Consider the following 15,315-nt stretch of genomic DNA (forward strand, 5'->3'; position numbering starts at 1 on the left):
CGTTGTTGGTTATATGGTAAGGAGCCTTGTAACCCCTGCACTGGACCTAATTAAGTGCCTGCTATAGGAGAGTCTGGGTGATGGGTGGCTAGTGCCCCTCCCCTGTGTTAGTTTAATAAAAGTTGTGGCCTGACACTTAATTCCATGCATATATCTGTCCCCATTTTGCTGTTGTGTCCACATCAATAAACAGAGTTTGTAGTTGCTTTCCTTTCAGGGGGAAGCTATGTATACACATACATTTAGCTAAACAGATCACTTGACTGTTGCAACATTTTAACAGCTATTTCTAGAAAAAAAGATGCATATGCAAAAGCAGTAACTAATTCTGCAAAATACACATTACTGAGCTTCACTTTGTCATTTGTGTGTCTGATTCTTCTTCTGCACTTTGCTGCTTGTCCCCTCTTTGAAATGCATGCTGCCTACAGTAAACTGTGCAGGGCGCATGCGTTCATCTGTAGCAACATTTACAGCCCTGTCTCTGAGTCGTGTGTCTGTTGGTTTGTACCTACATGTGCACATTGCTAATTACCATACTTTTCCCTAAAAGCCTTTTATTTATTTTAAACAGGAAAATTCAAGAGAAGGAAGTCGAAGCCTGGTTCACCAGCTCTCCAATGAAAGTAGGCTGTCTGTCACAGACTCTCTCTCAGAGTTTTTTGATGCTCAAGAAGTTCTGCTGTCTGCAAGTTCTTCAGAAAACGAGGTCTGAGCACAAATATCAGAATATCTCTCTGATGTAGCTTATTTCAACATATTTAACCTTTTATCTTTCTGCTGTGGTAATTGCAAACTTGCTGATCCATCACAAATGAAATATTTTGGAGGATTTCAAAGTCACATACACTTAATTGTTTGCTACGCTCTTAAAAAAATAAAGTACATAAGGGAGGTGGCTGAAGAGGGAAAACAGGCAATGTAGCTTGCACGCCTGATTTTAATATAGAAAGTATAAGGAATGTAGTTTTGCAGCATCTGTCCTGAGTCATCCTATAGGAGCTGCGAGAAATTTTATCAAACGATTGTGCATTTGTACACTTTTTTTTTTCTTGTGGCACCTGTAGGTTGACCTATGGCAGATGCTACTTTGCAGCATGCAATTTTAAACTTTTTCTATTTCATGAAATTCCAAAAAGTTGATATGACCAGATTTCAAGAAAGGCCCCTCTAAATTTTCAGGATCAAAGAAAATGAGTTTTGCCTTCAATAAAATAAGAATTTAGTAGTGATTTATGAAATCTTTTTAGGGATGGATCTCTGATCTGCACACCTATTTGTATTGTTAGGCTTGCCTGTTGCTTCTATACAACACAGAAACAGTGCCAACAATACAGATCTCTTTAAATGACAGATCTTTCTTCCATTAATTTCACAAATGATTGTAACAGTTGTCAGGAGTAGCATATTGCAAACTTATTTATATATATATAAATGTACGCTGTTTCCTTCCCCGCCCTTCCCCCAGGTATCGGATGATGACTCATATGCCAGTGATCTAAGTGATAACATCTCTGAGGATAACCTAAGTAACAACATTGAGAATGAAAGGCAAACTTTGGGTAAGATTGGTGTTTTGTTGTATCCTATTCTGAGAAGAGGCATTTTCTTACCAGAAATCACTCTGGTATCACAGATTTCAAGATGTAGACATTGGCTAGTTTTTGCTTTTCTTTTAAGATTTGAACTGTTTTTGGAGTAGTGTAGTTTCGATACTCTTAGTGCAGTCAACTGTGCCCTTATCATTTTAAGGTGTGAGGGTTGCTGTGTATCAGCACAGACACTTGTCTGCTGTCTGTGTCACCTCCCCGCAGAGACCTGCAGCTGCTCCCAAGCTTCTTTCCATGACCTTGGGACCCTATGGAGTAGCTAACCCCGGGTGCTATCTCTTCTTCACTGAAAGGTAGATATTTTCTCATCACTCTGGATCTTCAGTACGAACTTGTCCCCTTACATACCATTCAAATACAAATAATAGTTATGGTTAACAAAACGCAGCTTTTGTTATGTGAGAATAACTCTACACTGATCGGCCTGGTGTATGACCATAGTACTTTCCTCTTTTTGGTTTTGTCTACACTAGCACATATGTCGGCAAACCTTTGTCAGAAAGTGGTGTGAAAAAACACAACCCTGACTGACATGAGTTTCTCTCTCTCTCTCTCTCTCGCACACGCACACGCACACGCGCACACACAGACACACACCTGGTGTGGACAGCACTATGTCATCGGGAAAGCATCTCCCGCCAACATAGCTACCGCCGCTCGTTGGGGGTGGTTTAATTAGGCCAGGGGAGAGCTTTCTATTCCCGGCATAGAGTGGCTACACAGGAGACCTTACAGCAACGCAGCTGCAGGAGTACAGATGTGCCGCTCTAAGGTCTGTAGTGTAGATGTAGCCTTTGTGTTCTTTCTTCCTAATTCCAGTGGTAATGATTGTGTTTAGGGCAGTCGATTAATCAGTTTTAATTGCACTGTTAAACAATACAATATAATTGAAATTTATTAAATATTTTGGATGTTAGTCTACGTTTTCACATATATTGTATTCTGTGTTGTAATTGAAATCAAATTGTATATTTTTATTACATATATTTGCACTGTAAAAATGATAAACAAAAGAAATAGTATTTTTCAGTTCACCTCATACAAGTACTGTAGTGCAATTTCTTTGTCGTGAAAGTGCAATTTACAAATGCAGATTTTTTTTTGTTACATAATTTCAGCGCCTACAAGTTCACTCAGTCCTACTTCTTGTTCAGCCAGTCGCTAAGAGAAACAAGTTTGTTTGCATTTGTAGAAGATAATGCTGCCCTCTTCTTATTTACAGTGTCACCAGAAAGTGAGAACAGGTATTTGCATGGCACTTTTGTAGCCGGCATTTCAAGGTATTTACATGCCAGATATGCGAAACATTCATATGCCCCTTCATGCTTCGGCCGCCATTCCAGAGGATATGCTTCCATGCTGATGAGGCTTGTTTAAAAAAAAGTGTTAATTAAATTTGTGACTGAACTCCTTGGGGGAGAATTGTATGTCCCCTGCTCTGTTTTACCCGCATTCTGCCATATATTTCATGTTATAGCAGTCTCGGATGATGACTCAGCATATGTTGTTCATTTTAAGGACACTTTCACTGCAGATTTCACGAAACGCAAAGAAGGTACCAATGTGAGATTTCTAAAGATAGCTACAGCACTCGACTCAAGGGTTAAGAACCTGAAGTGCCTTCCAAAATCTGAGAGGGACAAGGAGTGGAGCATGCTTTCAGAAGTCTTCAAAGAGCAACACTCCGATGCCAAAACTACAGAATCCGAACCACCAAAAAAGAAAATCAACCTTCTGCTGGTTGCATCTGACTCAGATAATGAAAAATGTGCGTCAGTTGGTCCGGACTGCTTTGGATGGTTATCAAGCAGAACCCATCATCAGCATGGATGCATGTCCACTAGAATGGTGGTTGAAGAATGAAGGGACATATGAATCTTTAGCGCATCTGGCACGTAAATATCTTGCGACGCCAGCTACAACAGTGCCATGAGAATGCCTGTTCTCACTTTCAGGTAACATTGTAAACAAGAGGCGGGCAGCATTATCTCCTGCAAAAGTAAACAAACTTGTTTGTCTGAGCGCTTGGCTGAACAAGAAGTAGGACTGAGTGGACTTGCAGGCTCTAAAATTTTACATTGTTTTATTTTGGGATTCAGGTTTTTTTGTAAGCTCAACTTTCATGATAGAGATTGCACTACAGTACTTGTATCACGTGAATTGAAAAATACTATTTATTTTGTTTTTTTACAATGTAAATACGTATAATCAAAAATAAATATAAAGTGAGCACTGTACACTTTGTATTCTGTGTTGTAATTGAAATAAATATATTTGAAAATGTAGAAAACATCCAAAAATATTTAAATAAATGGTATTCTATTATTGTTTAACAGTGTGATTAATCGCACGATTAATCGCAATTAATTTTTTTAATCATTTGACAGCCCTAATTGTGTTCATTTAAATAGCTTGCTGATTGCATGAAATGCATAAAACCAAAATCATATCAATATGCTTTTCTCTTGTCCTGGACCGTGGAAAGCTGCACTAAGGAGTTATTTGGTTACAAGGGTTAGAGGTTGGAACTATAACTTTTGTATTAGCAGTTCTGTGCATGCCGAGTTCCTAGTTCCCTGTTCTCCCTCTGCCACTTCAGCTTAAATCAAGATTGGATGTCTTTCTAGAAGATATGCTTTTAGCTGAACCAGAAGTTTTGGGGTTGATACAAGAGACACTTGGTGAAATTCAGTGGCCTATGTTCTGCAGGAGATCAGACTAGTTGATCATAATTCTCCTATCTGGTCTTAAAATCTAGCTCTCAAGACAGCTCAGCATGTCCGTTATCTCCCTCACTGTGTAGCAAGACCATCTGTTACAGCTCTAGGAAACCATCACCACACTTTTCAAATGTACATTCCTAAAGTTAGACATTGAAAGAAGCTTCCTGATTATCACAGGTACTCAACACCCTAGACAAATTAGAGGATTGGGCCAAAAGAAACCTGATGAGGTTCAACAAGGACAAGTGCAGAGTCCTGCACTTAGGACGGAAGAATCCCATGCACTGTTACAAACTAGGGACCGAATGGCTAGGAAGCTGTTCTGCAGAAAAGGACCTAGGGGTTACAGTGGACGAGAAGCTGGATATGAGTCAACAGTGTGCCCTTGTTGCCAAAAAGGCTAACGGCATTTTGGGCTGTATAAGTAGGGGCAGTGCCAGCAGATCGAGGGACGTGATCATTCCCCTCTATTCGACATTGGTGAGGCCTCATCTGGAGTACTGTGTCCAGTTTTGGGCCCCACACTACAAGAAGGATGTGGAAAAATTGGAAAGAGTCCAGCGGAGGGCAACAAAAATTATTAGGGGGCTGGAGCACGTGACTTATGAGGAGAGGCTGAGGGAACTGGGATTGTTTAGTCTGCAGAAGAGAAGAATATGGGGGGATTTGATAGCTGCTTTCAACTACCTGAAAGGGGGTTCCAAAGAGGATGGATCTAGACTGTTCTCAGTGGTACCTGATGACAGAACAAGGAGTAATGGTCTCAAGTTGCAGTTGGGGAGGTTTAGGTTGGATATTAGGAAAAACTTTTCCACTAGGAGGGTGGTGAAGCACTGGAATGGGTTACCTAGGGAGGTGGTGGAATCTCCTTCCTTAGAGGTTTTTAAGGCCTGGCTTGACAAAGCCCTGGCTGGGATGATTTAGTTGGGAATTGGTCCTGCTTTGAGCAGGGGGTTGGACTAGATGACACCAGCAGCCACTGAAAAATCTGCACTTCTGGAAATAGAACATTGTATGTAGGCACCCAAAGTATGGATGTAAGTGCCCAACTGAAAAAGCTAGCCTTGGTGTCAAGCCTCCATTAGCATGATTACACTAGACATCTGCTGTTTATCTCAGATTATATATGCCCTGATGTATTTACAGTTGTCTATATTGCTTTATATAGGCCGCATCTTTGTTGACTTCCATGGAGCTACAACAATTTACACCAGCTGAGGATGTAGCCCAAACTATTTAGTTCAGTTGATTAGTCCTTGCTATGCAATCTGAGGATTTCAAAGGGTGTGACAGCATCCCATTTCAAAGAGCTGTTTTGAACCAGAATACATTTTTAGCACTTTTGTTGCCTATTCAAAGGATATCTCCTCCCTGCTGGGGTCTAGGAAACCAGTTTCCCTTTGGGCTGAGTCTTTTTTTTTTTTTTTTTTTTTTTTTTTTTTTCCCCCTTGGGATCGTTTTTGTCTACCTCTTTTTTTAAGGGAAGTCATACAAGTATGTTAATTGTTTCCTTACCCCAGGTGGGCTCTCAAGTTCTGGATGCTTGCAGTTTTTTATGCAAACTAGCATTATGACAGATTGCATGTAGGCAGGAAAATAATGTGCAATAAATTATAATTCACCTATTGTGTGTTGTTTGTCATAGCTACCATGCAGGGATGAGAGTTCAAACTCTTAGTCCTTCATTCTTAGGTAATCCATGTCTGGTAGAACTGCAGAGGCAGAGTGCTCTGTGCAGCACTGTGAATTTGTGTGCACTGACAATTTTCTGGAAATTCACTGATGCCCATAGAACAGTGCTGGCAAAGTTGGCAGCAATAGCTTAGTCCAGCCAGGTGCCACTTTTCTACAGTGTCATTTTGGCATGCTCTAAGCAGAGTTAGATAATGTAATGTAGATGGCCATTATGTTTTCACCACCATCTCACCGTTGCAGGCACCAGTGGAGTTTTACTGGTGTTAGTACAAAGCGGGGAAACTTTTTAAAAATGGACTGACTCTATCTTCATGGGCAACGCTTCTCTGGCTATTTCAGGCAAAATGTAGACAGACTACGGAGGCAGTCGTATCCATCCCTCTGTGAGTGGGACATGGCCTCGAAGACTCATGTGGGGAAGGCAACATGGAAAAGGAGGAAATGATGTACTGAGGCAGCCCCCAAATGCCCCAGGATCAGAGATGGGTGCTGTAGAAACATAGACACTGTTCAGCGTGATTGAAAATAAGATGGCAAGATAGCGGGAGGGGTGAGAGGAGAATATACCTGATGGCTTAGACAAATAGGATGAGGGTATAGCTAAATCAAGTAATCTACTTGGGCCAGTTCATTTTGTGACACACCCCTTGGCTTAGGCTTATCCCAGTGGTGGGGCTTTATTTTAAATCTATCTCAAGTCGTTTACTATAAAACTTGGAACTATTTATCGTGCCCAGATTGCTCTGACACCCCAACACAGAGCTCAGCCATTCTCTTGGATGTGCGAGTTACCCTTTTGAATGTTAAGTAAACTCATAGCCCTCCTGTGGCCTTCTCCAGCACATAGGTGTGTCGTGAAGCTAAATTCAGTAATGTTTGTGAGGTATTTGGGTACTCGGATGAGCATCATGGAAAAGCCTGCCAACAGATATCTGGTGTTTGCCTACAGCAACAGATTTTTCTTGATACAAGAAGTCCATCAAATCAGCAGAAAGAGATGAAGAGGGAGGTATTTCCACACTTGGGTTCTGGAAAGCACTCTTTTGTCTTCTGAAAAGAATGTCAGCTTAATTGAAGATCTGTCAGGAAGGCGTTTTTATGTTACTTAAATGTACATGAATCTGTCTCTTGTAAAACAAGATAGTTATAATATGTGCTCTGTAGAGGTGTAACTTCTAAGAGCCTGTGAATATGTCTACACTGCACTAAAACACCCCTGGCTGGGCTATGGCAAGTGACTTGGACTCGCGGGGCTATAAAATTGCAGTGTAGACATTCGGGCTCAGGGATTCTCCCATCTCCTGGGGTCCCATAGCCTGGGTTCCAGCCTGAGCCCAAATGTCTACATTGTAATTGTATAGCCCTGCAGGCCGAGCCCCATGACCCAAGTCAGCTGACATGGCCCAGCAGCGAGTGTTTTATTGCAGTGTAGATGTACTCTTAGGCTTTTCCAGAGCATTTCAAGGGATTCTTTTTAAGCATTTATGCTTCATGTATATCTCAGTAAAACTTGCTTGGTTTAAAATCTTGTTTTAAATGCTCAGTGTACAGCAGATATCTTCAAACCACAAGTCAATATTTGAGTCACATGGGGAGTGAAGCGTTGTCTGAAAGATAAGGAAATTGCTGATGCTTTAATACATCCGTAGTGTTTTCAAAAGAGATGATACTGTAAGAAAACAATGAATTGCTTAATGTGCTCCTGGGATTTCCTTCCAGATTGCATTGCTGAAAGTGGGATGGGAAGCCATTCCAAGCGGAGAACGTGTTTGCCGGCTCCATGTCCTAACACCAGTAACATCAGCCTATGGAATATCCTGAGAAACAATATAGGGAAGGATCTCTCCAAGGTGGCTATGCCTGTTGAGTTAAATGAGCCACTTAACACTCTTCAGCGACTTTGTGAAGAACTGGAATACAGCGAACTACTGGATAAAGCAGCACATACCCCGAATTCATTTGAAAGGATGGTAAAAAAAACAAACCTTTCCAATACTGAGCAACATGAGATGTAACCGAAACAGAACACAATGGATTTTCTTAAGCCTAAGAATCCAGAAAGTACTTTTTCATTTCTTGTGCTTACAGCTCAGAGGGGCAGGTTTTTAAAAGAGAACATAATTAGCTCCTGTGATCTCTGTTTGACATAATTTCCATTGTCGTAACAGAGTAGCCATTCTCAGGTATCTGATTCTCCTGCAAATTTAGTTAAGGAAAAGCTTAGTTCTGGTCTGTGTTGCTGTCTTCTCTCTCAAAGATTTAAAATGTATTTTTAGTTTTGTTGTGGAACTAATATGCTTCCCCGATTAACATAAATGGCACAATATCTATTCTGCTTTGGCAATGTCTTTTTCAGTGCATGGGGGACACAGAGATGACCTGTGCCTGCCGATTAGTGGGGGAGGGGGACACAGTGAGGGCAGCCGGCTTCTTCCAACTGTATTTTCCACTCCATGCATCCGATGAAGTGGGTTTTTAGTACACGAAATCTTATGCCCAAATAATCTTTAGTCTCTAAGGTGCCACAAGTACTCCTCATTCTTTTTGCTTTTTGCTGATACACGGCTACCACTCTGAAACCTCAGCATTACTCAGTCCGTGGGAGCATGCTCAGTACAAGTCAAACAGCAAATCAGGAGGAGGGCCTGTGATCCCGCATGTTCTCCCCCTCATCCTCCTCCCCTCCCCCCACGCATCACCTCTGGGAGGACACGTGCAGGGTCTTCCAACACAATGTTAACTACAATAGTATTAACAGAATGAACTACCGTTTTTTATCAGACTTGTTGTGTAAAGCTTTTTGAGTCACCATAAAGTATTTGAGATCTCAAACTGGGCAAGAGATGCGTATTTGGTCAAAACACAAATGCCCTTTTGAAATGAAATTTTTGAAGAGCCATTTCTCCTTTACTTATCGGCCAAGACGGGACTTCACATTTCTTCATTTCCTGGGCTAACCACCTAACTCAGCACTGCTGGGCTGGCTAGGGTGTGCATATGCTGTCTACTATTGGAAAGACAGAACTTTGAATTCAGAACTTGGCAGGTAAGGGGGGAGAAACGGATTTCAATCATACCTTGTTTCTAAGTGTAATCTCATATTAATGTTTTAAGTCTATAAATATATTCTGAATGGTTTAAAATCCCTTATTAGCATTCTTAATGTTTTGGAACTAATGCTTTGCAGTTTCCCTTGAAGTGAATAAACACTCCAGCTCAATGGCTTTCATGGTGAAGTGTCACTGTTCTTTTCTGTATCCAAACAATCCTGAACAGAAACTTATACAGAATTTAAAACAAAAACTTAATCCCATTTTAAAGATCCTTCCTCATTTCTGCTGTCCTTGCTGGAGGTATACTTGAGTCTGGGTCAAAGTAAGTAATGCCTTAAGGTTTATCAATAGACATTCTTATCAATAGACATTATCAATAGACATTCTTTTCTCTCTCCTCTTTGCTTGAGAGTGTGTATTAAAAAAGGAAATAAGTAATTGCCTTTTTAGGAGGAAGTAAAAGCAAGACAATTTTTTTTGTCCTCGGGTTTCAGGGAAATTACATTTGGGAAGAGAGATAGGGAATTCTTCAGAGTGAGAACCCCCAAAGCAGGGTTAATGTTAATGACTATCCTGAAATCCCACTACCTTGTAGTCCACTTCTGAGTGTTTCGTTTACGGATTGAGGTACTGAGAATTGAGAGGGAGCACATCTACAGCACAGTCTAGGGGTTTCCCAAGGAAAGGAAAAGGAGAGGGAGTTTCATTGGAGGAAGGCAGTGAAGGAAAGGAGAGATGAATCAAGGTCCACAGAATAACCTCCAAGTTTTCATTCTCCAGACTGTTCAATTCTGCAGAGGTGCTAATAACTATCTTGGGGGATTAGTATCTCCCAGCTATTGTAAAGGAAACTGGCAAGATAAAAGTTAGCACACAATAGACAAATGGCAGTGCAAACTGGCTATGTCTACACTACCACTTATGTCAGCAAAATTTATGTTGCTATGTGGCGTGAATATTCCACCCCCCAAGCGGCATAAGGGATAATGTGCAATGCATGCACTTCTCCCACTGACACAGCTACTGCTGTTCATTGGGGTTGGTTTAATTACGTCAACTGGAGAGCTCTCTCCCATTGGCATAGAGTGACTACACAAGCTTTGCTGCTGTCAGCTCTCCAGTGTAGACATAGCCTTAGTGACCCCACACAGAAACCGAAACAGACCAGTAAACTGTTGCCTTACAGAGAGATGAGCCCTTTCCCCATGTTTTAGGGGTGGGGGACAAAGGATATGGTTTTATACTTCTAGGGACCACAATTGTAGAACATAAGAACGGCCGTACTGGGTCAGACCAAAGGTCCATCTAGCCCAGTATCCTGTCTACCATAGAGTTAGTGTTTTGAGGCACTTTCTAATATAAAATTTGAAATTGATTTTTAAGCAGTTTCTCATTTACTGGCTTCTGTTCTTTGGAATGGCATTTTGTTTAAAGCGATTTTTTTAAAGTACCATTTTTATGTACATTTTAAATTGGCGGCATAGTCTGAGTTGCTTTCCAATCTTTTTTTTTTTTTATTGGACCAACTTCTGTTGGTGGAGGGGACAAGCTTCTGAGCTTCACAGAGCTCTTTCTCAGCTCTGGAGAAGATGACAAGGTGAGACAGATTGTTAAGCATTAAGGGGCCACGTGTTATAGAAGACCAATTAAAATGAAGTCCTAGGCCATAAAACGAGCCATAAGCAGTGTCTTTGTTAAGCCCATGATTTTTAATGTCCAGCATAGTTATTAATTTAATTTCCCAGGCTTGTCTTTTGAAGGTGTCATGTAGGTTTTCTTTGAAGGTGAGGATTGAGAGGTTAGATATATGGTGTACCACATCCAGTGCATCAAATGCCCCAACAACTATGTGGGTGAAACCAGATAATCTCTATGCTTTCAAAAGAACTCATACAGCAAAATGATAAAAGACAAAAACACGCTATCACCCATGGACTAATACCTTTCACAAAGCGATCACTCCATATCTGACCTCTCAATCCTTGAAAGCTTGTCCCTTCCATCAGCAGAAGTTGGTCCAGTAAAAGATATTACCTCACCCACATTGGCAACCTTGTCTGTGTAGACATAATCAGAGGATGTTTTGAAGGCCAAGACTATAACAGGGTTCAGAAAAGAACTAGATAAATTAATGGATCCATCAATGGCTATTAGCCAGGATGGTGTCCCTAGCCTCTGTTTGCCAGAAGCTGGGAATGGGCAACAGGGGATGGATCACTTGATGATTACCTGTTCTGTTTATTCCCTCTGAGGCACCTGGCATTGGCCACTGTCGGAAGACAGGATACTTTGTTAGATGGACTTTTGGTCTGACCCCGTATGGCCGTTCTTACACTATGGACCTTACAGCGGCACAGCTGTACTGTTGCAACTGCGTCGCTGTAAGGTCTCCTGTGTAGCTGCTCTATGCCAGTGGGAGAAATCTCTCCCACCGGCATAATTAAACCACCTCCAATGAGTGGTGGTAGCTATGTCAGTGGGAGATGCTCTCCCACTGACATAGCGCAGTCTATACCGGCGCTTTTGTCAGTCGGGGTATTTTTTCACACCCCTGACCAACAGACGTTTTGCTGACAAAAGTGCTGGTATAGACACAGCCTTTGTGTGTCTCATATACTGGGACCAACAGGGTTACAACACTGCAGACTAACAGCTCTAGTATTCTTTGATCCAGCATTCATTCTCTCTCTCTCTCTCTCTCTCTCTCCCCCCACATTTTTGGTGTGTGCCTCTGATTTCTGTTTTTTCCTGCATAGTTGTGAAAGGAGAAATTGAAGTACATTTTAAATCTTTTATGGATTTGGATCCTTCCTATTTTTAATAAAGGCCTTGAAATGACTCTGCAAGCTGAGTCACACCTCAATGCTCGTGTTAAAGGTTGGCTTGCGATAGGTAAACACTACATTTTTCTGCAGTTTGCAAATATGTGTATCTGGCATCTGTATGAGGCCTCTCTTTTGTGCATAAAATCAAAAGATAAAGATATATAATGAAAACTGTTAGTGACCAATTAAGCAAAATCTTGTTTATTCTCAGGTGTACGTGGCTGCTTTTGCAGCATCTGCATATGCATCCAGTTACTACAGGGCTGGGAGTAAGCCATTTAATCCAGTGCTTGGAGAAACCTATGAATGTGTCCGGGAAGATAAGGGCTTCCAATTTTTTTCAGAACAGGTACTGTATATTGTGCATTTAACTGTCCCACTATTCACTTAATAGACTGTTTAATTCTGTATGCTTGGCAGCAGTCCTCTGGGGCTCGCCACAGAATGTGGGCATAAGTCATATATAGCATCTTCAGAAGACATTTCAGAATTATGAACTATAGAGAGCACTTCACTATCTGCTAAAATGTAGCTACCTCTGGGGTGGAACATGGTAGCAGCCATTATAGAAGTACTAACATTACATACCAGTTTATGGCCAGGAAGCAAAGAATAACAGCCTATCTACTTGAAGTAATAGAAGAACTTCCCTAGGAAAAATCCAGCTGCCTATATTGAAAACTGGCATGGACTAGGGCAAATATTCATATTCCTGTGAAAAGTTTCATGTGATCTTTAACAATCAGTAATAGTCCAGGCCTTGTTATTGCATATGGTATTTTCAGCATGGTGCCCTCTCATACTGCAATAAACCAACTGTCCAACCAGCAACACTACTTTTGGTGGCCTGCTGGCTTGTCTTTGCATATCTTCAGGTACTGACTGGGTCCTTACCCTGTAAGATCAGGGATCTCCCCTCATGTAGTTGTAGGCCGTATACAGCTAGGCAAAGAGAGTCTGAGTATTTCTGCAAATAATCTCCAGACAGGAAGATGACTAAAGTATAGGAAGTATAATACCAGGTTGAAAACTGGGCTATACCAAAAGCACGTGGGGTTATTGAAGCACTAAATTAAAAGGGGGGGAGGGGATTTGGTTACTATGGTATTCACTGAAGTAACAGGATAAAAACTGTTTCAGCTCATCTAGATGTGATAAAAAGGCTTGGGAAAAAGTTGTGCATATTGTAGGACTTTGGTCATAGGTAGCCCTAAATTAGAATCCATTAAGAAACAAGTTTAAGAAAAAACTGTAAAGGCAGAACCTGGAACACTAGATCTTAAACAGACGACCAAAAAAAGTGCTGTGTAATCTTAACCTAGCCCCAGGAAATGAGTCACAGGCATTACTGAGATGGAAATATGGGAATGGGTAGGGCAAGAATCAGATTTAAAATTCCATTCATGTTCCTGGTTCTCCAGTTTTATGGCAATGAAACCCATTGATTCGTGGAAATTGCACTGGCATAAAACCAACCTAGAGTAATGAAGCGGTGAATCAGGCCTGCTGTTGCAACGTCACAGTAATTTGAGTTAACGTGTAAGGATTTGCCCTGCTACCATGTATAAAGCATAGGGTTGCCATTGTCCTGGAGCCTCCAGGAATTAAAGATTATGTCATGTGATGAAACCTCCAGGGATACATCCAACCAAAATTGGCAACTCTAATAAAGCAAGTAATAAAAACACTAACTGCTTGTTCTAACTTGGTAGGAATCTAAGAACCATCATGGAGGCTTTATCTGACAGAGACACATCACTATGTGCAGTATGTTAAATATAAATGAAAGGTAATAGAGTGAATTTATTGGCAAGAGGGTGAGGGAGCAGTTGGCAGGTACAGAGAAATACAGGAAGAACAAAACCTGCAGCAAGCAGGGCAGCCAACTTCTTGTCTGATCTATTTAGATTGAAAGTTCTTTGGGGCAGGGATTGTTGCTTGCCAGGTGTCTGCCAGCACCTGGTTATGGCCTCTAGGTGTTACTATAATACAGATAACAAATGAGGATAATTCTGCTCTGTAGCCAGTGTAAATATTTAGCCCATTCACTCTAATTTTTAAATATAGTTTATGCAGTGCCACCTGAGAAGGAGACTATCACCCCAATGTGGGTTAGGACAGTGTTAAAGGTTAGCTGTATCTGAGACTCCCCACAATAGGGTATTCAATAAGGACCTGAATGCCTTTATAGAAAACACAGAGAAGGATTTAATAAGGAATAAGAGAAATTATAACAGAGGAGAAAATAAATTGCATTATTTACATGTCCAGCTAAAACAGAAATGCGACTCCAAGTAGCATGCATTTACTCTTGACAGAAAATAAATTTCTCTTTGTCTCATTCCTGTTACTTGTCTGGCATTGAATGTCTGTGTCATTTAGCACAGTTCCTACTCACATCTACCGAGAAATGAATGTGAATGTGATGGCTGCTGCTTCTACTCTGTGTGGTCGCTTTACCACACTCCTCTTCTTTCATTCTCTGCAACATCACATTTATTTTATTTTTTACAACCCTGACTGTGTTATTTGGCGGTTGCCCTAATTCAGGTCTACGCAACTACACACGCCCAATACTGAGGAAATGCTGTGGTTGAGGTTTTATGCTAGGAAGAACAAGTGCAGAAGACCATATATATTGTAGCAGCTATTGTTAGAAGATGTGGTTATGTGGCCTGATTTTTCCAGAGGTCCTGACCAGCACCAGTTTCCATCGAAGTTAATGGGATTTTGGGGTATCTGCACCTTTGAAAATGAGGCCAATTTTCCCTTTACTCTGCTTACACCAGAGGTGAACTTGATCCTTTGTTTCTGCACATCTGTTTGTGGCTACTGGTAATACGTTCTTGGGTCCTCAGGCCATATGTAATTACCACATTAGTGACCCTATGCAACATGTGCAGTTAATAGTTCACCCAATCCACAAATGTCACAGGTCTTTTCTTTTTAATATTTGCTTGAGATCCCTCTTCCCACAACCCTTTTTAATCATCAGTGCTTATTGGTTAATTTTACTAGATCCCCTGGAGGACAAAATTTTATGAAAGGAAAACGAGGCATTTAAGCTATAAAATTCATACATGAAAAAATGTAAGCAGATTCAAATGAACTTGTAAATTGTTAATGCATTTTTTCCCCTTCTTCCAATTAGGTCAGTCATCACCCACCAATATCTGCATGTCATGCTGAATCTGTGAATTTTGCTTTTTGGCAAGGTAATTCTTTAGTTTATAATTTACTGCTGTCATTTTCATAGTAGCTTCATTTTATGTCTAACATTAAACATCCAGAAGATCAAGAAAGGCAGGCTTCCCCAGCTGTTAATATTAGAACTGCTCTAGGCAATTTCAGCCCCTAGACTGTGGCATGCCTTTTATAGCGTTTGTGTAATCATTCCTGAACAATAACT

General features: G+C 40.9%; 1 protein-coding gene across 2 annotated transcripts in view; it reads left to right on the forward strand.

Annotated features, from left to right (window-relative positions):
• Positions 1-15,315, forward strand: part of OSBPL3 (oxysterol binding protein like 3) — a 125,611-nt gene that overhangs the window by 93,058 nt on the left and 17,238 nt on the right. For both annotated transcript variants that reach the window (XM_026649410.1, XM_026649412.1), the window contains 3 exons: positions 7,748-7,998; positions 12,118-12,255; positions 15,058-15,121. In XM_026649410.1, the coding sequence (XP_026505195.1) occupies positions 7,748-7,998; positions 12,118-12,255; positions 15,058-15,121 (453 nt within the window). The remainder of the gene's footprint in view (positions 1-7,747; positions 7,999-12,117; positions 12,256-15,057; positions 15,122-15,315) is intronic.

The sequence above is a fragment of the Terrapene carolina genome, unplaced genomic scaffold (genome assembly GCF_002925995.2).
Source record: "Terrapene carolina triunguis isolate 2854851 unplaced genomic scaffold, T_m_triunguis-2.0 Scaffold84, whole genome shotgun sequence".
In the NCBI taxonomy this organism is placed as follows: domain Eukaryota; kingdom Metazoa; phylum Chordata; order Testudines; family Emydidae; genus Terrapene; species Terrapene triunguis.